Genomic DNA, 24,383 nt, shown 5'->3' on the forward strand with positions numbered 1-24,383 from the left:
AAGACATTTAAAAACATTTAGACATGGCATTCTGGGTTATGGTTTAGTGGACATGATGGTGTTTGGTTGACAGTTGGATTTGATGACCTTAGAGGTCTTCTTAGACCTTAATGATACTACAAGTCATCTACAAGAGCTGCACTAAGTCTAGTAAGGATTCATAGTATGGGCAGATTCGGTTGCAGCATGTTATTTGTAGCAGCCTTGGCCAGATACTAATCTAGAATCCTTTATGTGAATCTTGCTTATGTATCATTAAGTCAATAAAAAAGAAAATAGATTAGAACTTGTTTATGTTCAGCAAAATCTGATTTTGGAGTAGAGACCACTGAGTTACTCAAGGATGGCTCTTCCATCCTCTCAGACACTACTTTTTGAGTTGACAGTGTCTCCTGCCCCAGAGCACACGAGTGTTCACCCTTTGCCTTTGAAATACAACTGGAGGAAAGGGAAATGCTGCTGACAGTGGAATGACAGGTTAAGAGCAAGTATTTTTACCTCCTGGACAAGGGGACTTCTGGATCACATTCTGCTTTGTAAGCTTTGTCCAAACAGTCACTGAATGAGCGCAAGCAACAGTTTTATGAACCAAGTTGAGAACCTTTCTCTCTGAATGCATTAGTTAATAAAAGCTGCTTTTCTTCTCTTTCTGGTTTTGTCTTTTGTAGTTTCTTTTTGACTGAATAATGTCAGGGCATCATCAGTAGGAAAAAAATGTCTGTCCAGCCTCACCTCAGCTCTTACCTCTGCAGTTTTGGTACTATCAGCTTAGCTATGAGACTCATCCTATTGTTTGGTTTGATTTTGTGGTTGTTGTTTTGTTTCTGTTTATTGTTGATTTTTTTTGCAGAGCCAGGCTGGATTCATATAACCTTGTTCAGAATGGGACTCATAAGACCCAATTTCATGCAGCCTTTCATTAAACACCAAATTAAGATACCAGAGTGAGAACTTTGTAGAATCAGTAGTTAGGGATGGACTCTGCTATGAGAATTTCTGCCTACTGAGAGGTTAAGTTATCCTGAGATGCTGTGAAGCCTTCAGCTGTGGACATCATCAAAATTTGACTGAATGCTTACCCGGGCAACCTGCTTTAGTTGACCTTACATGAGCAAGGGGGCTTCTGTGATCCTGCAGGTGTGTCCCTGAGACTGGCCATCCAGGCTTCTTGTCCAGAAGAGGACTCTGCTCTGGATTGATTTTGGAGTATCTTCAAAAGATAGTAAAAAGCAATATATGGATAATCTTAAAGAAAGACTTGGTTAAAATTAGCCAGTCTTTCGGGAGCTGCAATTTAAGGTTCCTTCCCATTCCCTTCACAGCCATACTGCATAGTGTTGCATTTAGTGAAGGGTAAATTTAGAGAGATGTCTCCTTAGTTCCTAACTGTTCCTTAGCAATTGGAGGGGCTGGGCTGGATGGATTTACCTCTTAGTAGATAATGCCAGATTAATATTAACACTACAGCTCCTACATCAGACACAGGAACAGCCAATCTGCTGTAGGTCCAGCTACATTCAAAAGAAGCAACTGGGTGCATGAATAGTACAGTTTGTTCACATGCAACATGCACAGAATCTTAATACACTTAAGTACAGACAAGCTAGATAGCTCTAAAGCTGTCATCATAGTTACAAGCTTAAAATCTGGGGAATAATTTGGGTGCAGCTGAGGTCATGACTCTTACTCAACCGGTGTCCCTTCTATGGGAGAACAAGGAGGGGAAACCTGTTGTTTGGCATAGAAGTTCTCATCCCTACTGCAGTTACAAAACTGGGACAATATTTATACCTTACATCTACCACTGTGTAGACTGTGGAGGGTTGGACTGTGGTCAGGTTATTGTTCCCTTGTCAGTTCCACAAGCACTCAGGCCATTGTGCGGGTGGTCAGTGGAGGAATCATCCCTCAGGCACAGTCAGTGGAAGAATAGGTCTCCACCTATTCCACATTCTTTCCCATTGTAAAAAGCAACGCAGACACTGAGTCTTCACTCTCGGTCACTATGTGCTTATAAATAATACTATTTTTTTCCCCTTTCCACTGTTTTGTGCTTCTAACACATAGTGCTTTAACACACAAGTTCTTTGAGTGTTAGGAGCAAAGAAGAAAGCAAAAAATGGTGAGGACTTAAGTGTACTTACATGTAGTGTGGAAGAGTGTGCCAGGAGAGGGAGCTCTTTTAAAGATTAGTATAGTGGCTTTTGGAAAGCTTACTGCTGTAGTAGCCAGCTATGCTATGCACTAGCAGGCTTCAGGCTGTCAGCTGAATTCGTAGGTAAGCCTTGGCTGTTTCTGCACGTATGCATATCACCGAAAAGTTAGTAGTTTTATAAGATTATTCACATGACAACAGTTAATTGGTTCTGTTGATTTTTCAGCATCATTAAAATGCCTTTTACTTGTGTTAAGTGAAGTGAGATAAAGGAAGTCCAGTTAGAGCAGAGAATACGAGAACTGGAGTGCTGAGGCTTCTGTTCCAAGCTTTCCACAGGGTTGTTTTTCAATAGATGACTACTTATCTGCACAAATTGCTTACTAGACCACCAAACGAATCTTCTCTGTTCACTTCAGCAAAATTTCTTTAATCTGTCACCCAGGTCTCTCAGCTTGTGCCCATGGCTGCTTAGAGTGAGACAACAAATACTTTCTCTTCTTGGGTGTTGAAGTCCTTGACTCCCTCCATGGACATCTCCACTCTTCCCAATTGTGTGAACTTCTTGTGTCAGGACCTGTATCATATGCTGAGGCACAGCAATAAACATCTAAAGGACATTAAGGGAAAAAATAATTAGGTCTTTCAATAATGAAATAATTCACTGAACTTCTGATTTTGGAGTTTGAATTAACTAACCCTTTTAGATGCAGTGAGAATTTCTAGGTGAAAGTCAGAGACTGTAACTGCAGTGATGCAAATGTTGAAAGAAGCTACATAGGACTCACGCTTACACATTAGCATACTTTATTTCTATCGTGCTAACAATATGCTTTATTTGTTTTCTTCACTTACCTCTACTAGTTAAAGAACTTGTGTGAGTACCTTTGCTTATTTTGAGCAAAACAGTGCTGCTATTGTCCATCCTCAGCTGGAGCAACAGTCCAAGAGGGGAAATTTAGATGCTTAAAGGTGAAGATAGTGCTATTTAACACACCTGGTCCAGGGAATCAGCTTTAAAATCTTGTTTGTAGAGTCTTGGCTCTAGAGTCAGGACATGTGGAGGTTTACACAGCTGAAAAAGGCCTCTAGTCCAGCTAGTACACTTGAGTCATGTGTGGCTAATCAGCAGGAACCAAAAAGTCTCAATATTGCATCTGAAATTCTCTCCTGAAGTGGATGTTTATTTCCAAATAGCTAAGCAGGATCCCCTCTGTGTATACAGATGCTCACTGTATATAAGGTTCCTCTTTTACATATTAGCTTATCAGCATTTATCTGTTCTGTGGTATTTACGGTACTTGAAATTAAACTTACTCCTGAAGATAGTATATTTGAGCAGAGAATTCACTGTAGAACATTGTGCCTGACTGCAAATTAGGCAGGAGGGGACATGGAGAGAGGAAAAGAAGCTGTGGTCTCTTCTGCACAGCTACAGAGTATGAGTTGAAGCAACTGCTTGATGCTTTGGATATATTAATTGCCTGCTGGGCTGCTTTTCAGACTGGCTTTGGGAAAGTTATGACACCAAACTGGGTGGAGTGGCTGCGACACCAGAAGGCTGTGCTGCCGTTCAACAAGACTTAGACAGTCTGGAGGGTCGTGTGCAGTGAAATTTAATGAAATTCAACAAAGGCAAGTGTAGAGCCTTGCACTTGGGAAAGAACAACCGCAGGTATCAGGATAGGTTGGGGACTGATCTTTTGGAAGCCAGAGAAGGGGAAAAGAATTTGGGGGTCCTAGTTGATGGAAGGTTGACCATGAGCCAGCAGTGTGCTCCTGTGGCCAGGAAGGGCAATGCCATTCTGGAGTGTATTAGAAGGGGTGTGACTAGTAGGTCGACAGAGGTTCTCCTGCCCCTCTACTCTGCCCTGGTGAGGCCACATCTGGAGTACTGTGTTCAGTTCTGGGCCCCACAGGTCAAGAGGGGCATGGAACTGCTCAAGAGTGACCAGCTTAGAGCCACAAAAATTATTAAGGGAATGGAACATCTCTCTTACAAGGAGAGACTGAGGGAGCTGGAGCCCTCTCTGGAGGTATTCAAAACCTGCCTGGATGCGTTCCTGTGTGATCTGATATAGGTGATCCTGCTCTGGCAGGTGGGTTGGACTGGGTGGTATTTCAAGGTCCCTTCCAGCCCCTAACATTCTATGATTCTAAGCTAGCTGGTGTTCCTAAAAATTTCAAGAGCATCTTTCCCTTTATTCCAGCTGTCTGTTTTAATACTTACATGTTCAATGTCATGTACTAAGAGTCCTGCTGCAAAGTCTTTGCAGTTTTCTACTTTATTTGTAGGTGATACTTAATAGAACCTTTCTTTGGGTTTGGGCAGCCTGTAAGTTTACTGGTTGGAAGGATTAGGCTATTCATAAAGCCCTTGTATTCAAATAACATTTAGGACCATCAAGTAAAGTATAAAGCAGTTGTTGCTGAATCTAAATTAGTACAGAGGTTAGAAACTGTAGAGTACATGCTAAGATCCACCAGGCACTGGAAATCTAAGAGTTAGGGCTTGGAGCACTTAGGAAACTTTGTAATGTCATTACTTCACAATCCAAAATGTTTGTCAACAATACTGGCATAGGTACTCCTGTTCCCACCACACTGTGTCAATCCACCCCTTGGTTACGCCAGAACAATAGTTAGAGAGTTCATGCTGTGAACTGAATAAATACGTACATTTATTTCTGGGGTCTTTCTAAAACTGGAACAGTTCCCTCTTTGGGTTCACAGCATGGCCCCACTGAATTGTGCCAATGTAATTCTGGCTGGTGGGCCATGGTAGGGGGGTGGGAATGATAGTCAAAGGAGACAGTGGGACTTGCTGCAGATCTTTTTGTTGTTAAATTGTGGTGTCAGTTCACGACGTGCAGCTTGTATATGTGAATTCCCATACTCAGTCTTGAGCAGAATCTGGGAGGAGTTGGTACTCTACCAGTCGTACCAGGGGGTAGTGATTGGCTGAGAATGCCTCTCCCTTGTGAGTTCTGCATTTGTTTACACTGCAGCTCTAGATGAAGCTGCCAGCTCTTCACATTCAACCTTGGGTTCTCAGATTTTGATGTGAAGAATTTGCATTTTACATTGCTTTTTTTTTCCCTGAATACAAAAAAAATCAGTGGGAAAGGAGCTTTCTTGCTCTCCAGTAACTAGTATACATGGTGCAAAGAGAACCTATGAGAACAGACCACACTGCAGAGTTAAAGGTTTGTGCAGTGTACCAATCCAGGTAGAAGCAAGAGAATGTGTGTTCTCCTTTCCCTGTGTTGACAGTCTTTTTATCAGCAGATAAGGTAGTAAGCACAGTTTCCTGCTTCAGTGAGACATTAACCCAGCAGAACAGTTTTGATTCACAGGTTTGCATGGAGTATGTATTGTACGTGGACATGCTTTTTAAATTTACAATTGAACAGGAGCAAAAGCACACACAAAAATTCCTCCATCTCTTGTCTTTCTGCCATTTCGTCCAACTTTTATAGCCACTTCTTTACCTCTTGTATTCATATTCACAGCTTAGTTATGAGATCCGTCTTATTTTCAGATGACCATGTATCAGCTCAAACGTCACTGTGTATAAGGTACTACTGTCTAGTGGTGTTTTTAATGGTTAGCAATGCTATAATTTTCATGCAGAGATTATTTGGTCTTTCTCATTTATGAAAGGAGACTAAGGAAATCTCAGTGAAGTGCTTGAGGACTTGTCAATGGGTTGTGCTGTCTCAGCTTACACCAAGGTTCTGTGAGGGCTCTCTCCTTTATTTCACTGAACTAAATAGTTTGGCTTACTGAGAGTGAGATTCTTAAGGGATAACATTTATTTGTCAGTACCTATTTCACTGCTTTTAACCTGCATAAAACTCTGAATACATAGGTCAATTTCCTCCACATTTTTCTGAGTGATAGGGGATTCAAAGTAATACACACAAAGTTTGGCTGGAAGACATGCATGCGTGTAGACAATCCCCTGAAGGAAAGGTGTCAGTGTGTTCTATCCCATTATATATATTTGAAAAGTCAGTTCTCAGTACAGTGCTCTCCATTAGTTTTGCTGCTTATGGAGTTTGGTTTTGACAAACATTTTAAAATATGCTGGCGTTTTTGCTTTGTTTCCTTAATCAGCCCAACATAGAATCATAGAATCAGTCAGGGTTGGAAGGGACCACAAGGATCATCTAGTTCCAACCCCCCTGCCATGGGCAGGGACACCCTACCCTTGATCAGGCTGGCCAGAGGCTCATCCAGGTGGCCTTAAACACCTCCAGGGTTAGGGGCTCAACCACCTCCCTGGGCAACCCATTCCAGGCTTTCACCACTCTCATGCTGAACAACTTCCTCATGTCCAGTCTGAACCTACACATCTCCTCCTTTGCTGCATTCTCCCTAGTCCAGTCACTCCCTGATACCTTAAAAAGTCCCTCTCCAGCTCTTTTGCAGGCCCCCCTTTAGATACTGAACGGCCACAGGAAGGTCACCTTGGAGCCTCTTCTTCTCCAGACTGAACAGTCCCAACTCTTTCAGTCTGTCCTCATAGCAGAAGTGCTCGAGCCCTCTGCTCATCGTCATGGCCCTTCTCTGCACACACTCCAGCACATCCACATCTTTCTTGAAATGGGGGCTCCAGAACTGGATGCAGTACTGCAGGTGGGGTTTCAGCAGAGCAGAGGGTGAGAACCACCTCCCAGTTTCCACTGTCTTTGGAAAAAAAAAAATCTCTTAAGAGTAAAAACTTGCTCATGCAAAGAGAAGCCTCTATGCCAGATCTAGGCCTGAAATAAGCCACTTTTTGTTGAATTTCCCACTGTACTGTAAGTACCTCTTATGGGGACTTGGCATGTTTGAGCTTGTTAAGTTTGAGGAGACAAGAGTAATGACAGGATGGTTGAACATCCAGCTGTGCTTGAGAGTATTTCCCTCCACTAAATCTGGGTGACAGATGTGACTTACTCAAGTGACTTACTGAAATTTCTCAATCTACAGTCTTCTGTTGGTGTCTTCTTGCTAACGAGGCGTTGTTTTCAGCATGGATCCTGCCTGCCTGCCTGCCTGCAGCGTAATCAGGGGAGGAAGGGATCCCACTCCTGCAGCATGCAGAGCCTTGATCTGGCCAGAGCTGTGGAAAAGCTGTTGTGTTCTGTGGTAGTTTGGTTGATTTGACCATTTTGAAAGGATGAGTTTCTATTCATGTGATGTCTGAGGCAAGAGAGGAAGAAATTACTTACTGAAGGGTGTACCTATGTAGGAAATGCAGTATTTCTGTGTGCCTTGTGTACAGATAATGCAATTAAAATGCTTAAAGCCACAGTACCAGTGTATAATGTGCTGTTTCCTAACTGGCTTCTGCAATCAGAAGTACCTGAGCTGATAGGGATTTACCTTGATATTAAATATTTTTGATCCAGTCCGAAAATAATAAAAAACAAGTATCCCCTTTAATATTGTAATTGACATATGACCTTATTCTGTCCTGATAGTGACTCTTATGGACCACTGAAGATGTATTAGAAATAAATATGACCTATTATGTTACATATCTAATAGTGGAAAACAGCATAGATGAAAATTAAGTCATAGCTCTTGCTCTTGTTTTCTTGTTACAGGCTTGATGGAAGCTGTTGACCATCATCCTGATTTCCATTTTTTAAAACAATATTTGGTATTCTTAATAGATTTTAAAAATCCCACAAAACCAGATACATTTATAGTAAATACAGGCTTAGATACTGCCTTCTATGTTCAAGTTTTAGATCTTTTGTGTCTGGCATCTTCTCTTAAAGGGCAGAAGCTCTTTGCAATAGGTCTTAAGTGGCTAAACAACTGTGCTTATGAAGTGACTTGTGTTTGTGAGTGGTGAAAATGTTTGCCTGAATAAAGTGTTTAGGTTGGAATCCTCACCAGAGCATCTACTTGGCCAGGTGGGGGTTGGTCTCTTCTCCAGGGCAACCAGCAGTAGAACAAGGGGACACAGTCTCAAGTTGTGCCGGGGGAAGTATAGGCTGGATGTTAGGAGGGAGTTCTTCCCAGAGAGAGTGATTGGCATTGGAATGGGCTGCCCAGGGAGGTGGTGGAGTCACTGTCCCTGGCGGTGTTCAAGAAAAGACTGGATGAGGCACTTGGTGCCATGGCCTAGTTGACTGGCTAGGGCTGGGTGCTAGGTTGGACTGGGTGCTAGGTTGGACTGGATGATCTTGGAGGTCTCTTCCAGCCTGATTGATTCTATGATTCTATGATTCTATGACCTGTACTAATATGCTAACTCAAGGCCCCATTCAGATCCAGTGGTGTCAATGTAAAGATTTTTTTCCCAAGACTGTGGTTTGGTAAATCATGGCTTATCCATATACAGAACAATTTGTTCAGTTGGTTCTTTTGTCTTGTATTTCTGAAGACTGGTGACACATGCATATGCAAAATTTGGTTGCAAAATCACTTTAGACTGTTTGTTTCAAGTATTACATTGCCCTGATAGTTTTGATACACAAAGAAAATATGCAGAAACACATTTTCAGTGTTTTTTTTTTAAATGAAATCATCTGTCTTCCTGTTCTCCATTGCTATTTGTTTCCCATTCATCATCTTACTGAAAAAAAAAGCTATCTTACAAAACCAAAACCTAATAACCTCGAAGCCTTCAAACCTGTGCTTTTGTGGAACTCTGAGCAATGGTACAGCTTAGGGAAATGTCTGACTTGAAAGTGTACTTTCTGGTATTTTTTGAATGTATTGTTTGCTTCCTTCTTGTCTATTATTCATTAGATGCAGATCTGTTTATCTGTACAAAACAAATAATTTGTGGTTATCTTCATTCTGAATTGTTTATTTTTCTTGTCTTTGTCTTCTTCCTGATGATGTTGTCTCCTTGGGGTTGTGTTGTTATTCAGACGTTTCATAGGCATTCTTGTGAACCCATTTGACATCAAGTCTCATGTTCCTCGTTGCATACTTCCTTTGTTCTCTTTTTTTTCAGAAGGAGATTTGTTTTCTGATGGTCCAATTCTGCTTCAGGCTCTGAAGCTGACTGAAAAATTCCCACTGGGAATTATGGACCTAGTGTAGAGCTCACTGTAGCCCCTCTGCCAGCATTGGTTGTAAGATGGATTGGATCAGGCAGACCAACTACATCTGGGGTGTTAAAAGCAGTTAAATCTGTCTTTGTTTGCCTGAGCAGATCCTTAAGAACCTGTGTACATGTAAGTGTGTACTAGCAGGCCTAACTGAACATGTTAATTTTTCACTTGATGTGGAGAACATGGAAGAAAAAATGTTTAATTGTAAGCACCAGAAAATGCTGTTTTCTACCATTTAAAAGATGCGAAAAATTCACCATTCCATTTGAATTTTTTTTTAAGTTTTATATTTCAATCTTAACTGCCTTCCACGAGTCATTGCTTCACAGCTGTGCTAAAACACCCAAACAATAAAATCAAGGCTTTCTTGGGTTTTATTTTACCTAGTTGAGACTTTAAAAGTAACTACTGAAATACAGCTGTGGACTTTATAACCCTTGAAATATCACTTAATCACAATGTCCAGTAGGTTTTCAGTGGCCAAAACTAGCATTTCAGACTTTTGTCTTATCTGCCTGGGTAGTTGCTGTTAACCATTAGTATGAGAAAACAGCCATGTGCCATCATAATTTCTAGCTGGGAATTTGTATTCACAGGCTTCAGAAACAATTGTCACTTGGGCAAAGGCAGTCGTATCATGTTAATTCAGTTTTATCAGACTGTCCGTGGAATTTCTTTAGAGGTAAATGAACCCACATTTATCCTAAAGTGGAAGCAGTATTGAAGAGCAGCAGACTAGCTTTTTTGCTTTGCAAATTGCATCTAAACAATGTGTATTCTAGAATCTTCTATGTATCCTTGGATACATAGAAGATACTTTGGATTTGGATTTGGATGCCAAGCCATTGGTATGCAGTCGTAGAATCGTTTCAGTTGGAAAATACCATCAAGATAGAGGTTTCTTCTACCATCCGATGTCAGCTTCCCCTTGTACAGCTTGAGGCTCTTCCCTCTTGTGCTATCACTTGTCACTAGGGAGAAGAAACCAGTAACCACCTCTCTACAACCTCCAAAATAAAGTATGTTGGTGAAAGTTTGTACCATCCTTGTTGACAATGTTACGAACTCCAAACGGGCATGAGTACAGTCAGGTACAAACTGCAACACAGAAGGTTTCGCCTCAACATGAGGAGAAACTTCCTTACAGTCAGGGTCACAGAGCACTGGAGCAGGCTGCCCAGAGAGGTTATGGAGTCTCCTTCTCTGGAGACTTTCAAGACCCACCTGGATGCATTCCTGTGATACCCTAGGTGATCCTGCTTGGCAGGGGGGTTGGACTTGATGATCTCTGGAAGTCCCTTCCAATGCCTAAAGTTCTATGATTCTGTGTGATCTTTTACAGCTGTGTTAAACTAAAAACTGTGTTTATATACATAGAGAGAAAAAAAGTGTTCTTGAAAAAAACTTCTCTAATAAGCTGTGTTACTGGCACCTGGTTGAGTCCTTCTGAGATTCCTTATTTTCACAACCCAAAGTTGCTTTCCAGCCAAATTCATGATTCCAGAGTTAGAGAGGACTGAACAGAGTCTTTACATGTGTTTCTGTGTAATGTCGTGTAATTGTTTGCTTTTTGGCTGGTGATGCTCCCCGAACATATGGACTATAAATGGAATACAGGATGAAGGATGCCAGTCCCCTAGGTGTGTAAACAGGTGGAAGCTTAATTGACATGAGTTTACGATGATGATTCAAATGTTATTTGCCATGTTTTATTTGAAATCACTTGACCCTTCACATCAGAGAAACCTGTGTGTTTCCTTTTGAGGCCTGATGATCAGCCATGGTGTCGATTTCTGCAGTTCTCTCCCAAGTGTGAGAACGTCGTTTGGTTTTTCACATGCTCCATTTAAATCCTTCTGACATCTGCGTGGGCTTCTTTCCATTCATTAACATAGGGGAGTTGCATCTTCTTCCATAGTGGCTGGTCAGACGCCAAAGGCAGATTAAGTTTCCCTGAGCAAGGAACTTGTCATGTAGGCTCTTTGAGCTGGAGCTGGGAGCTTTGGCAGCAACGTGAAAGGCAGTGAGAATCACTGCCACATAAATGATTTTTGTGTGGTCCTGCTGTGCGCCCCTGGATTTCAAATTTGATTTATAGTTGCTTTCTTTTTTGTTAGGGGCTAAAAAGAAAGTCTGCCTTTGTTTTTGTTGCAGGAGATTATCATGTAAATACTGTGGAATACATAATTCTGAAACTCGGGATTATTTCTAAAATAAAACTCATTGTAATTGCTGGTGTATTTTCCATTTCCTCAACGTTGCTGTAAACCCACTGTTAGCCTTGTATTTCCCTTCTTCTATTCATGTAGCTGCCTTCATTTTTTATGGTGTTGCTTGAGGTCCCACAGCAGACAGAGAGCAGCTGCTAGAGAAGCGTATGAAGTGCCACAGCTGAATACCAGCTTCTGCTCCCGCAGGTGGTCACACTTACGGAGACGTAGCTAAAACACAGGGGAGCATCTTGCAGGACAGTGCACAGAACCAAAAAGCTTCTTTCAAAACAAAGTGTGAGAAGCCATTGCTGTTTGGGATGATTTAGCTACACAAAATTTTCTTCTCCTTCACCGCTCATCACTCTTGACATTTGCTGTAGACTGCTTAAATAAATGCTTTTTAATTTAGATATTCCTTCCAGAGCTGCTAAGAATTATTTACACGTTCACTTGTTCTGTACCATTTTACTTTAGCTGTGGGTGGAACAGATTGGAAAAGGAAGCAGATTTCTGTCTTCAAACTAAAAATGGAACGACTTTGGTCTTAATGTAGAATAGCTGGATGAAATGTCATGTATTATGAAGAAGAACAGACAAGGGAGCAGGAGCCCTTTAGTGACTGAAAATCATGAGTGCACCAAATAAAGTGGCCCCACTGTGTTCTAATTCACTATGCAAGTTGTCCGTTTGCCACACTCCTCCCATGAAATGCTTAGAAATCTGCAAATTAATCTTATACACAGTGTATTGTAATTTAGTGTCATTTTCTGTTATGGTCAGCATTTACAGCTATTGTTTAAAAGATTTCTGGAACAACATAAATGCTATTGAAAAATTAAGCACAGTTGAGAGTAACTGCTTAAGATGTGCTTCTTGGTTCAGATGACTGCAATTTGAGATTTGCTGGCATGCATGAATGATTCAGGTGCCCTGAGGTGTCTGAGGATTGATGTACTATTCAAGTAACTGGAGTAACCTTCAAATCATTGAAGTTAACACTGCATTTACTTATGGTTTCTATTTTTTGACACTTAGTCACTGAGTCATAGAACACATGCATTTTGGGTTCCACGTACTGGGAAATCATTAAAATGCAGAAATGAGCACTGCATTGCCCAGGTGTCTTTGTGATGAACCTGATACTTCTTTTTCTCTAAAATGGTTTAATTGAAAAACCTTTCAACTTCAGATGAGCCCAAAATGTTGTTGGTCAGGTTGATGTATTAAGTCCCATTAGCTGTTACTGTAACTCTGTTGTTGTATGGAAAAAATAAGTAGTCACTTCTCTTTTTTTGCTCCCCTTAAAGTATTTTGATGGATAGGAGCTGAAGTAAAAATGTATAAAATGACTGACTGCAGAGATGGATAGCTATATTAGGATGTAAACACTCTCCACTTACAAATATTGTAAATGCAAGCTTTCAAGACCAGGAACCATTAATTAGCATTTACTTGTTGTGGCAAATCTGGGAATAAGACCACTGAAATTGAAGGTTCACTAAAGCATAAATTTATAGCTGCTTAACACGTGGTGAGTTCTCTATAGAAATCTTTGCTGTTAGAAATCTCTGTTGATTTTCTGTTCCATTTGTGTCCAGTGGTTCTCATTCATACCCCTTGAAGGCATTTTAAAATATCAGTAGCAGCACTAACAACTGACCCCCTCAGAATGTCTTTTGCCATGAACAGATGCTTACAAAGAACAAGAAGAGAGGGTTTCTTTGGCATTAATGTCTTTGCTCCTTTTTCTGCCTAAAATACACATCGCATATATCACAAGGCAAAAATCCTCTTTCCTTCAAAAAAGTATTAGAGCGCCTTGAGCTTTGTGCAGTATTTGATGCAAAGCCTTATTGTTCAGAAGCGGTCCTTACTGCGCCACTGCAGCTGATGACTGTTTACAGCTCAGTATTCTCAGCTGAGACTCATGCTATATAGGTGTGAGGTTCAGCTGACTGATGAAGGGAAAGAGTACTAAAATACGAAAGACGGCGATTGCCATTTCTTCCCTTGTTTTACATTATTAAAGGAGAGAAAAATGCAAAGAAAGAAATGTGACTTTCTTGAGCTCAAAATACCTCATTGCATTATATACAAAATCTAAGGGTAGTGCCAAAACATTTGTACTACAAAAGACACACTTTATTTTGGATTCCTGCTACTTCCATCCTCAACCTTGCCAAAAGATTAGTTTACTGCAGCATCAATCCGAGGAGCTTGACAAATGATGGCTATATATGATTTTATTGTCTCTGAGACACTCTATATTATGTTCTTGATGTATGAAAATGTGGTGCAGTTGTATGGATGTGTGGCCTCCGTGCATATTGTTTTTCTGGAAATCACTTTGCAAGAATTGGATTATGCATTCTAGAGTTTATGTATATGTGCTAGTTTGAAGCAGGCTAGAATGTTTTGGTGAGAAGAACTAGATTACAGGCTGTGAAAGGAAAACAATGGTGATGTCTACTTCCCTCATAGGCTTACTGAGATGTATAAAAACATAAGTCAAAACATAGATAACACTCTCGGCATCACTCTCACTGGGGTTGCTGGCTGAGCTGCATCTCTCTAACCTCACCCTCCATTTTGGACTAACCCACATTGCTTCCTAACCCTCTGGCTGAACCTCTAATATTCCTTGGGACTGGGGTAAGGTTGAGAGGGGCAGAGGGAAGGTGCAGGGGTGGTTGAGAGCCCCTCCTGGGGACTCAGGTTTCTGGGAGGGGAGTTGTGTTTCTGTATTACCTTTTACCTTGTATATTTCTGTCTATAACTGTATATACTGTAAGTATCTGCTTGTATGTTGTGCCAGCTGTAAATATAAGCTTCATTCATATTTCCAGAGCTGGCTGATTCTAGTCTGGGTGATTTTCTAAAGGGGGGGGGGGGGGGGCAGGGAACACCCAAACCATCACAATATACAACAAATTTTTATAAAAAAAATCTCCTTTAATGTCAAACAAGGAGATGTTTAAAAACACATAATAACTGATACTGTGGTATTGGGACATTAGTGTTTCAATACTTGGGGTTGTTTTGGTGTTTGGTTTGTTTATTGGTTGGGGTTCTTGTTTTGGTTGGTTTGCTGGTTTTTGGGGTTTTGTTTGTTTTGGGGGTTTGTTTCTTGGTGGTGGTGGTGGGTGGGTTTTGTTTTCAAATCAGTGTATTCCAGTACAAATAACATTGTTTTAAGATGAGCAATTTTATTAAGGTTTTAAAATCATCAAAGACATCTTTTACATGTAAATGAGATGAAACATATGTTACCTAGAGTGGAAGGCTTCCCTACTTTGCCCATCTGTCATTACTGATACGGTTTTGACTGCCTGGTGCTGCTTTGTAATAAGTAGGCTGTGTTCTGGCAATGTCTCCTGGGAGAGCAATAAATTTAGTATGGGTTGCCTGAAGAGCAAAAGTGTTGAAATGAAAAGGCAAAATGAAGATGCCCACTATAGAAAGGAAAGAAGTGCAATAAACTAAGTTTCTATCTCCGCAGGTGCCAGTTTGGTTGCAACTCTTTCTTTGTCACTATAAGTATTTACACACCTCAGACTCTTTTAGTGTAATTAGACTGACATAAAGGAGTTTACACAATTTTAGTGAGTTTTTTTCCTTCTCTAATACTATTTCAGTAATACAAGAGTGTTATTTTGGGATTTCTTTGTCTTAAAAAGCCTTTTTACACAGTGCTGCTTTTGCTACCCTTTGCTGTTGATGATATCCGAACTAAGAATTCTCTGCGAATGAAAGATGTAACTGAGCAATCTTAACCACAGTGGTGGGCTTTCCTGCTGTCTAAATGAGACTAAGAAATCAGTGGAACTCCCTCCCAAAAATAGTAAATAAGTAGGGAGAAATTATGTTTGTGGAGTTTTTATGCATACTGTGGTAGCTGGGAAACAAAATCTGCTTCATGTTCATATAGATTTACTCTCCAACTTAGTTCACTACTGATATGCAAAAGATAAATGTCAAAAAGGGAAAAAATGGAGATCAGAATTTTGATTTAAAATCCTGAAATCACTGCCAGATATATATTTTTCTCTTTGGAACAGTGTTTCAGTTTCCACTTCATCAGTAATACTTGCCTATTGATAGTGTCACTGTTAGACAGGGACAGGAGCAAGATGTTCTCTCAGGGCAAGCTGGAATCATTTAGACAGCAGCCTGTTTTGAGAAGTTCTCTCAAAAGGTGATGGGATGCAGGAGGGAGGAGAGTGTCTCCTGTGGTTCTAGAGCATGAGGGTTGAAAAGGAGAGAGCTTCTCAAACATCTTGGAAGAGGACAGAGAGAATACGAAGCTGCAAGCAGAAAAGATAATTTATCATCCTCTCTTTTAGGGTCAGTACAGACCCTACGGTATTGTCAGAATACCACATACCTATTTTGAAGTGTTAACACCGAGATATTTGGAGGTCAAGCATCTGGATCACGTGATAAATGCTGTAGTCTGTGATACTTTTATAAGATCTGGGAGTTTCTTTGCCAAACTTTCATATATCTGTAACTTGATGGCATAGATAAGAAAGCTGATTGATCTCTGATGGAAGAGGGAGATTTTATCTTGTACTTGGCTTCAGTTTTAACTTCTGCAATTTCAGAGTAATTGTGTAAAATGCTACTCAGTTGCCATTGGTCAGTGGAATCTGAGTTCAATAGCATAGGCCCTGAAATTGGGAAAATAAAAATTGGAAATATACTAGAGAAAATAAACTAACAAATTACTTTATAATGTTGTTTTGTTTGCTTTGAAGCAAATCACTTGCTGTTGGATAGTATAATACTGACTGTACTTGTGTGTTTTGTTTTTTGGCAGGTAACCCTGGACTGGCAGGTTATTACAGGACCTTTATACAGGCTTTATATTGTGGACTAAATCAGCAGTATCCTGTTTGGGTTGTGAGCCACGCCGGACATTGTAAACCTCCTAGTGGTATGGAAATGATAGAAGGTACAGTGCTGTAACTTGTACATACAAATATCTGCATGCACTTTGATTGCACTTTCGAAACTTGTGCCTATTAAAAACAGCATGATATAGCTTTTAAATGTCTTCATTATAGTTCCATGAAGCAGCTGTATGAGAAATTACTAGGGAAAAGAGTATTTTTAGGTAAATTAGATTTGTCAGTCAAGTGCTATTAAGAGAATAAGAGTTTGCTGGTGGCAATCTTTAGAGAGAAGTTATAAAAGAGAATGTGTTTGTGATGAGAAGAGTAGATTAGAGAAGAGTACATCTTTTAATGAAATGTCCCAAATTCAGAGATTGAGTGCTTTAGGAGACAATTCTCTCTGAATTTAGAAGGAGTTGTACTAAAACAGTGAATTTCCAGGAAGCAAATAAATCTCTCTGAGATTGGAGTGTGGGGTTTTTTGCAGGGCGGAGGTTGCTAGTTTATCTGTTTAAAGTCTTCTGACATGCAGATTGCCAGCAAGACATAGTAGCCAGCCTGAAGTGAATGTTATTGCTGTGCAGTGTTGTAAAATGGAGAGAGCCAGTAGTGAACCCTGTCCTGAAAGCTGCTCAGTGTCTGGACACCTTTGGATTTGGTTAGACTGCTGTAGTGTAGCAGTAAATCTTACTGATTCCATTTAGGATCAAAAGCTTTGGCCCTGTGAAGCAGCCTGAAAATTCTGAAGAAGAAACTGGTTTAGCTATATAGCATAACTTTCCTTCACTAACCTTTGCACTCAACCTTTTAAGCCCTTTTTATTGGTTTATTTCACTTCAAGTTTAGAACTGAAATATACACCCTGTAATTCCTTGATAAAATTTCCTCCAGTCATTGTCTTCCAATGTCAAATTCCCAAATGCTAGTGACTTTTCTCCTGACAGATGAGAAATCCCAAACTTTATAATTGCTGGTGCATTTTAACCATGTGATACAGGTAGAAGTATGGCAACTGAGTGGAGCTGAGTTTATTGCAGAGGATACAACCAGCTCTAGGATCATGCCTGTGTGTAGTTAGTGAGAAGAGCCTTTGGCAGGGAGAGATGTGTTTGGTGGCTTGAGATGCATGAGCTAGTTGGAATGAAGACACTTTTAGCTGGAACCAGTAGCAATGTTGTCCAGCTATCTCACTTCCATTCTGCCAGCACCTTTGCTGCTAAGGTAAATCTTGGGGAAGTACAGCATCCAGTAGGAAAAACTGATCTCATGTCTAAGTTTAAACTAAGCCTCCAACTGACTTCACTGTGTCCTTCTGCACTAACAATACTTCTCTGTGAGAGGATTTTTAAGAATGTTAGGATGGAAAAGGTCATAAGTAAAGTACCATAAGGACTGATGCTGTGTCAAGTTTTATATACTGTGTTCACCTATGATCTGCAGAATGAGAGTAGCATGTGGGTGGTACTTCATAGCATTTTGTTACTGCAAAGATACTAGTGTAAGGGGACTGCACAAACACCTTACAATATGTCATTAGTGGGGGGGGGGGGAAAGATGGTATATACAAATATGAGTGAATTAAGAGGTTTAACTTTTCCTGGGCAACCCTGAATTTAGAATTCATTTGTAAAACTCAGGAAAGATACAAGCAGCATCAGTGACAACTAGTATCATCTCTCATTACACAGTGGCAAACATTTAAGTCAGTAAAACACTGGACATAGCCAGTGTTACATACAAGGCAGAAGACATTGGGTTATGGCTGTATATATAGCGAATCTGCATCTTGAATATTAAAGTGCAGTTCTGGTGGGCATCTCAAGGACAACATTTGAAGAGTGAAGTTGTTTAGTACAGAGAAAGGCAACTAAAATAGTAGGGAGGAAGCAACTTCTTTGTCAGCTTAGAGATTAAATAGCTCTTTGAGCAGCAGAATGGGGAGGTCATTCTGCCCCTGTACTCTGCACTGGTTAGACCACACCTTGAGTACTGTGTTCAGTTCTGGGCCCCCCAGTTTAGGAAGGACATTGAGATGCTTGAGCGTGTCCAGAGAAGGGCAACGAGGCTGGTGAGAGGCCTTGAGCACAGCCCTACGAGGAGAGGCTGAGGGAGCTGGGATTGTTTAGCCTGGAGAAGAGGAGGCTCAGGGGTGACCTTATTGCTGTCTACAACTACCTGAGGGGTGGTTGTGGCCAGGGGGAGGTTGCTCTCTTCTCTCAGGTGGCCAGCACCAGAACGAGAGGACACAGCCTCAGGCTGCACCAGGGGAGATTTAGGCTGGAGGTGAGGAGAAAGTTCTTCACTGAGAGAGTGATTGGACACTGGAATGGGCTGCCTGGGGAGGTGGTGGAGTCGCCGTCCCTGGAGCTGTTCAAGGCAAGGTTGGATGTGGCACTTGGTGCCATGGTCTAGCCTTGAGCTCTGTGGTAAAGGGTTGGACTTGATGATCTGTGAGGTCTTTTCCAACCCTGATGATACTATGATACTACTATGATACTATGATACTAATGCTTCTCAGGAGCATGACTGATGTTACCTAAGTCATAGCAGTAAATAAAGTAAATGCAGAACAAAATGCACCAGGTTCAGTAATGTACTATCTGGTTTAAAACCAGTTTAAAAATGTGTTTGTTTTTTTTGTTTTTTTTTATGTGACAGGTAAAAATTCTAGGGAATTAACAGCACTGTACTATGGGGGGATTACATTAGCAGACTAACAAACAACCTACTGGACACCTGGCTCACAACCAGCTGCTGAAAGAGCCAGATTCTTGGTTGTGCAGGTGTACTGTAGTTCCTGCTATGGGCGCTGAGCTTCCCCACAGTTTTTTGCTGCTCCTGGTCCCAGTGACATCTTGTGGCAGGGTTTTGAGCCTGAGCGATTTACTGCAAGGTGAGGATGCAGAAAGTGGGCATGCCTTGTTTCTTTCACTGAATAATAATCTGTTCCTGACACTGCTGAGCTTGGGAGACCTACTCCCCTGACTCATTAAGGTGTTCTGTGTGTTCTTAATCACATCCCTCATCCTGCTGATCAAACAAACCCACTAAACTAAAAACTGCATATCTTTGTGATTTCCTAGGTGACTGACTGAAAGGAGTAGGGAGTCGTGGGCACATTGCTCATGCTCTGCACCTGCTTCTGCATCCTGCAGGACTTCTTAATTAACACTTTGTAGAATTATAGCAAAAACTCCCTAGCACCTCAAGGACCAGCAGAGGCACATGCAGCATAGAATCATAAAATTAACCAGGTTGGAAGAGACCTCCAAGATCATCCAGTCCAACCTAGCACCCAGTCCTATTCAGTCAACTGGACCATGGCACTAAGTGCCTCATCCAGGCTTTCTTGAACACCTCCAGGGACGGTGACTCCCTGGGTGGCCCATTCCAATGGCAAATCACTCTCTCTGGCAAGAACTTCCTCCTATTATCAAGCCTAGGCCTCCCCCGGCACAACTTGAGACTGTGTTCCCTTGTTCTATCGCTGGTTGCCTGGGAGAAGAGACCAACCACCACCTGGCTACAACCTTCCTTCAGGTAGCTGTAGACAGCAATGAGGTCACCCCTGAGCTTCCCCTTCTCTAGGCTAATCAACTCCCTACAGCTCTTTGTTGCCTTCTAGTTTTGAGTTTCTCAGAGAAAGTTCCTGTAACAAGAACCACTATACAGGTTTGTGAAAACCATGTCAGTTATTAATATGCTACATAAAGTCAGAAAGGGATATCTTGGCAAAGAACTGGACGTGAAAGTTATTGTAAGAATTCCTTGTATTCCTTCATCCTTCTAGGCACTTTGTAATCTTTCATCTAAAATAGCCTCATGCAGGTCCTATGAGGAAGTTCAGTATTTCTTTATAAGAGGAACAGAGCATAAACTGACAAAGACAGTCTAGCAAAGCACTGATTTTTTTAAAAAAGAGGAGAAAATTCATACTGATGATTTTAGAGAAAATTCATACTGATGCTTTTAGAGTGGTAGTCTACTTGCTTGATCATGTGCTACTACCAGTGAAAAGCTTCTATCAGTAAAAAAGGTATTGAGCATGCTCCCCCAGTTTATCTTTTTTTTTTAAATATAAATTATATACATGCACTTCTGCATTTCTAGTGTTTTCTTCCTGCACTACATTGCATGCATCCCACTTGAGATGGAACTGATGAAGGGGGTGCAAGTATTGAAATAGTAAATGTAGAAGTGATGCTGCCTGGAAAATTATGCAGGTTTTAAAATTAAGCAAACTGTGTGGAATAATATGCCTGGTTATAGTTAGATGGAGTAGATTTTGAACGTCTCAGAAGGACTGAAGCAAGTTTTCCAACAGCAGCCATCAATCACAGGCTACTTCCTAATTTACTGGAAAGCATGTCACGTTTGAAAACAGAACAAAGCTACACACTTCGTTTTTACTTCCATTTGCTATCCTTCTATTCACAGAACTCTTGCAAACTGTGCTCCACAGAGACACACAACAGTAATTAAACATTTCATTACTACAATTCTGCTCCTAGCAGCTCTGCTCCTGTGCCAAAAGATTGGAAATTTATTTTTGCTGAGTGAATGCAATAAAAAAGTTCTGCCTCAGTTTGAACTTCTCAAGCTTTTGAGAGAGCAGTTGTTTTGAACACTGCTGTGACTGTAAAACAGGCCAACATCAATCCTTAAGTACTGGTAAAATTAAAAAAACAAGGAGAGTACTTTCACAGATCTCTTTTATAAAATGTTGCATTTTTTCTTTTCAGTGCCTGCTATTGAGACTTTGATTCATTGTTTTCCTAATGGTTAAGATGTTTGTGCCCCTTGAACAGACGCTATCTAAGAGTGGATTCTTTTGTAATACCAAAATACCTGCCTACTTACTGCACTTATTTATCATGCCAGTAAGTCTTCTTAAGGTGAAGGTCTCTTCCAACCTGATTGATTCTATGATTCTATGGTATGATTCTATCTGCATTTCATTTGGTTAACTTCTACCATATAAGAAAGGAAAAAATGTATAGAAATAAGCCATAATTAAGATATGCCAAAATTTCCTTACAAATACTAAAATAAGTTAATAGTGGGTAATCTTGCTTGTTGTTTTTTTAAGTTCTGAATCTTCTTTTAATGTGCCACTCCACTGAAGAATTTGCATTACAGGCATTCTCCTGCATCTATCCAAGTAATTTATTAGATATCATGAATATTAAAAGTGCAAACTATTGTTTTCTGTCTGAATGTGTTAGAAATGTGTTATAGTTCAGTGAACTCACTGTCAAAGCAGAGACTACTGCCTGAGCACTTCTATCAGTAAATTGGAGTCACCATCCCTGGAGGTGTTGAAGAAAAGCCTGGATGAGGCACTTAGTGCCATGGTCTAGTTGACTGGCTAGGGCTGGGTGCTAGGTTGGACTGGATGATCTTGGAAGTGTCTTCCAACCTGGTTGATTCTATGATTTTTCTAGGGATTAAATGGATGGGGTTTTTTTACCTAGTTATAAAACTAAAGGCAGGTCATGCTTTCATGATATATAGCCCTCACCAAATGTTTCAATTTATAGGTAGTGAAATCAGAAGAAAATAAATTGTGTTGCATCATTCCTTTTTACACATATGATTTCCCTTAAACAGAAACAGAAAACAGTTGAACCAAAGAAATAGTACTAACAGTGTTACTCTGAAATACTTTGTAAACTTGATTTGAAAAAAAACCAAACAACCACTTTTAAAAAGATAAAACTGGATAATAAAATTAAGATTACAAACATTGAATGTTTATTCACACTCAGATTATTCTGTCAAAGTGCCATTATAGCTACTCAGCTTGTGGGGGCATTATAACACATTGTGAATGGTGGAGCCTGAAGCTCTGTACTTTGTTACAAAATCCATTTGAGCAGAAATCATAGAATCATGGAATCAACCAGGTTGGAAGAGACCTCCAAGATCATCCACTCCAACCTATCCCCCAGCCCTAGCCAAACAACTAGACCATGGCACTAAGTGCCTCATCCAGTCTTTTCTTGAACACCTCCAGGAATGGTGGTGACTCCACCACCTCCCCGGGCAGTCCATTCCAATGGGAAATCACTCTCTCTGGGAAGAACTTCCTCCTAACAGGCAGCCTATACTTCCCCCGGCACAACTTGAGACTCTGTCCCCTTGTTCTGTTGCTGGTTGCCTGGGACCATCCCCCACCTGGCTACAATGTCAGCAGGGCTAAAGAAGTATCTCCTCTGATGGCAGTAATTAGTAACCAGTTGGAAGCTTTTCAATGGCCTTTCAACTTCTAACAGGAAACAATCTGATTTTTAAAGCTAACACATATTAATGAACAAATCCTGAATTTATCAGTTGTTAATTTTGTGCGCATTGCTAATTTGAGCGCTGTGCTAGGAGTGTCCCACTTTGAAATACAAACTAAAAGACTCAATCTCACCTAACATTTCATCAAAAGCCGTGAAGCATGGGAGATTAGGTAGGAAACCCTTGACAGTGCTTCTAACACGTCCCTCACTCCCTGTTTAGGATCCTTGGTTGGCTTTTGCCAGTCAAGAGCTGTATAGACGTCACATGCACATACATAGCTATGTTTTCAAGTGGTTTAACTTTTGTGAACATCGCTTGTGGCATGGTAGGAAATAAGAAATACAGTGTTTCAAGAGGAAATAAGAACTGAAGAGCAAAGATTTGGTTTTGTTTGTTTTTAGGATCACAAAGATACTTTTCTTTGTATTGAAGTAAGATTGAGAATGAAAGAAAAACTAAATCAGATTTAAATGATGCCGGGTTTTGGTAATATTCTATGTATAGACATAGAGGATAGTGTCATTCACATCTTAACTGATTTAAGAGACACAGCCAGTGTATTGAAATATCATCTATCTAATGAATGGTTAGTCATCAGTCATGTCTTAATGACATAATATTTGGTCACATGATAAATTATTTTAAAGATAAATCTCTAGAACTCTCTGTACAGATGAGTATTGAGCTATGCACAGGCATAATACAAATTCCTTTTTTATTGATTTCACAAGGCATGTTTATTGTTTAGGAACAGATTGTTTACTGATTTTTCTGTTGTTTCTTTCTGGATCAGTATTAGGTAGTTTCCAAGCAACAGGGAACTTCGAGTGACATTCTTAATAGCCAAGTTATAAAATGAAATTAGAGATTGATCTTTTATTTCTCATGAACTGTGAAAGATAATAGTGTGTCCTTAAAATCTGTTAAATGTTCTTTAGTTCGTTTTCTATGATGAGGTAGGTGAAGATTGATTTATAGTCCATCAAAATAATGTTTCCTTTCCTTTCTTTTTTGCAGGGAAAATAGGGACTTCACAGTGTTCTGAAATTGAATTCTGTCTTTAGAAGTGATAGAGGAATATTATATTATCTATGCCAGTGTTAATGATGTGATCCCAAAATGTTAATGTAACATCAGTGTGAAGTTTTAAAGTGTAATGTAGTTTTGTATTTAAAGAGGAAAATTTGGAAGCCATGTGCAGCTTGAATTTATTTGATATCTTGTTTCTTAGCTGTTGTCACAATTCATCTGAATGTAATTTGCTTTTCCAGACCAATGGCTTTTAATGAACTTACAGAATTGACTAAGAATTAGATTCTGCCTCCAGCTGAAGTGATATAAATCTGCAAAAAACGACTGAAATTGTTTGGGTAAAACTGAATTTATACTTCAGCAAGTTAATCGACTCACTGATTGCTGGGTAGTTATCCTTCAAATGACAGACAGAAGTGTGAGCATGATTTACAGATATAAGCCGTAGGCTTTTACCATCATGATATGCCGTGTTAGCTGGGGGGAAAAAGCCTTTTAAATAGTAGCCTGAGCAAGACAAGGATCGTGGTGTTCTTTAATAAGAGGGTTCTCAGTTATTTAGGACAGTGATTACCAAACTGGTCTGTGTGCCTCTGGCTTGTGATGCAAGAGCTGGCTGAGCAAGCGGAGTTGACTCTCTCTCACCCCTTTCTACTTGCTAAGCAGAATTAATGTGGCTAAGAATACTTTTTCAATAACTACTTTGTGTGTGTGTGTGTGTGTGTGTGTGTGTGTG

General features: G+C 40.3%; 1 protein-coding gene across 3 annotated transcripts in view; it reads left to right on the forward strand.

The window, feature by feature from the left end:
• Positions 1-24,383, forward strand: part of LDAH (lipid droplet associated hydrolase) — a 116,221-nt gene that overhangs the window by 13,048 nt on the left and 78,790 nt on the right. For all 3 annotated transcript variants that reach the window (XM_064146387.1, XM_064146386.1, XM_064146385.1), the window contains one exon: positions 16,252-16,386. In XM_064146387.1, coding sequence (XP_064002457.1) covers positions 16,252-16,386 — 135 coding nt within the window. The remainder of the gene's footprint in view (positions 1-16,251; positions 16,387-24,383) is intronic.

Source organism: Pogoniulus pusillus, chromosome 7 (genome assembly GCF_015220805.1).
Source record: "Pogoniulus pusillus isolate bPogPus1 chromosome 7, bPogPus1.pri, whole genome shotgun sequence".
In the NCBI taxonomy this organism is placed as follows: Eukaryota; Metazoa; Chordata; class Aves; order Piciformes; family Lybiidae; genus Pogoniulus; species Pogoniulus pusillus.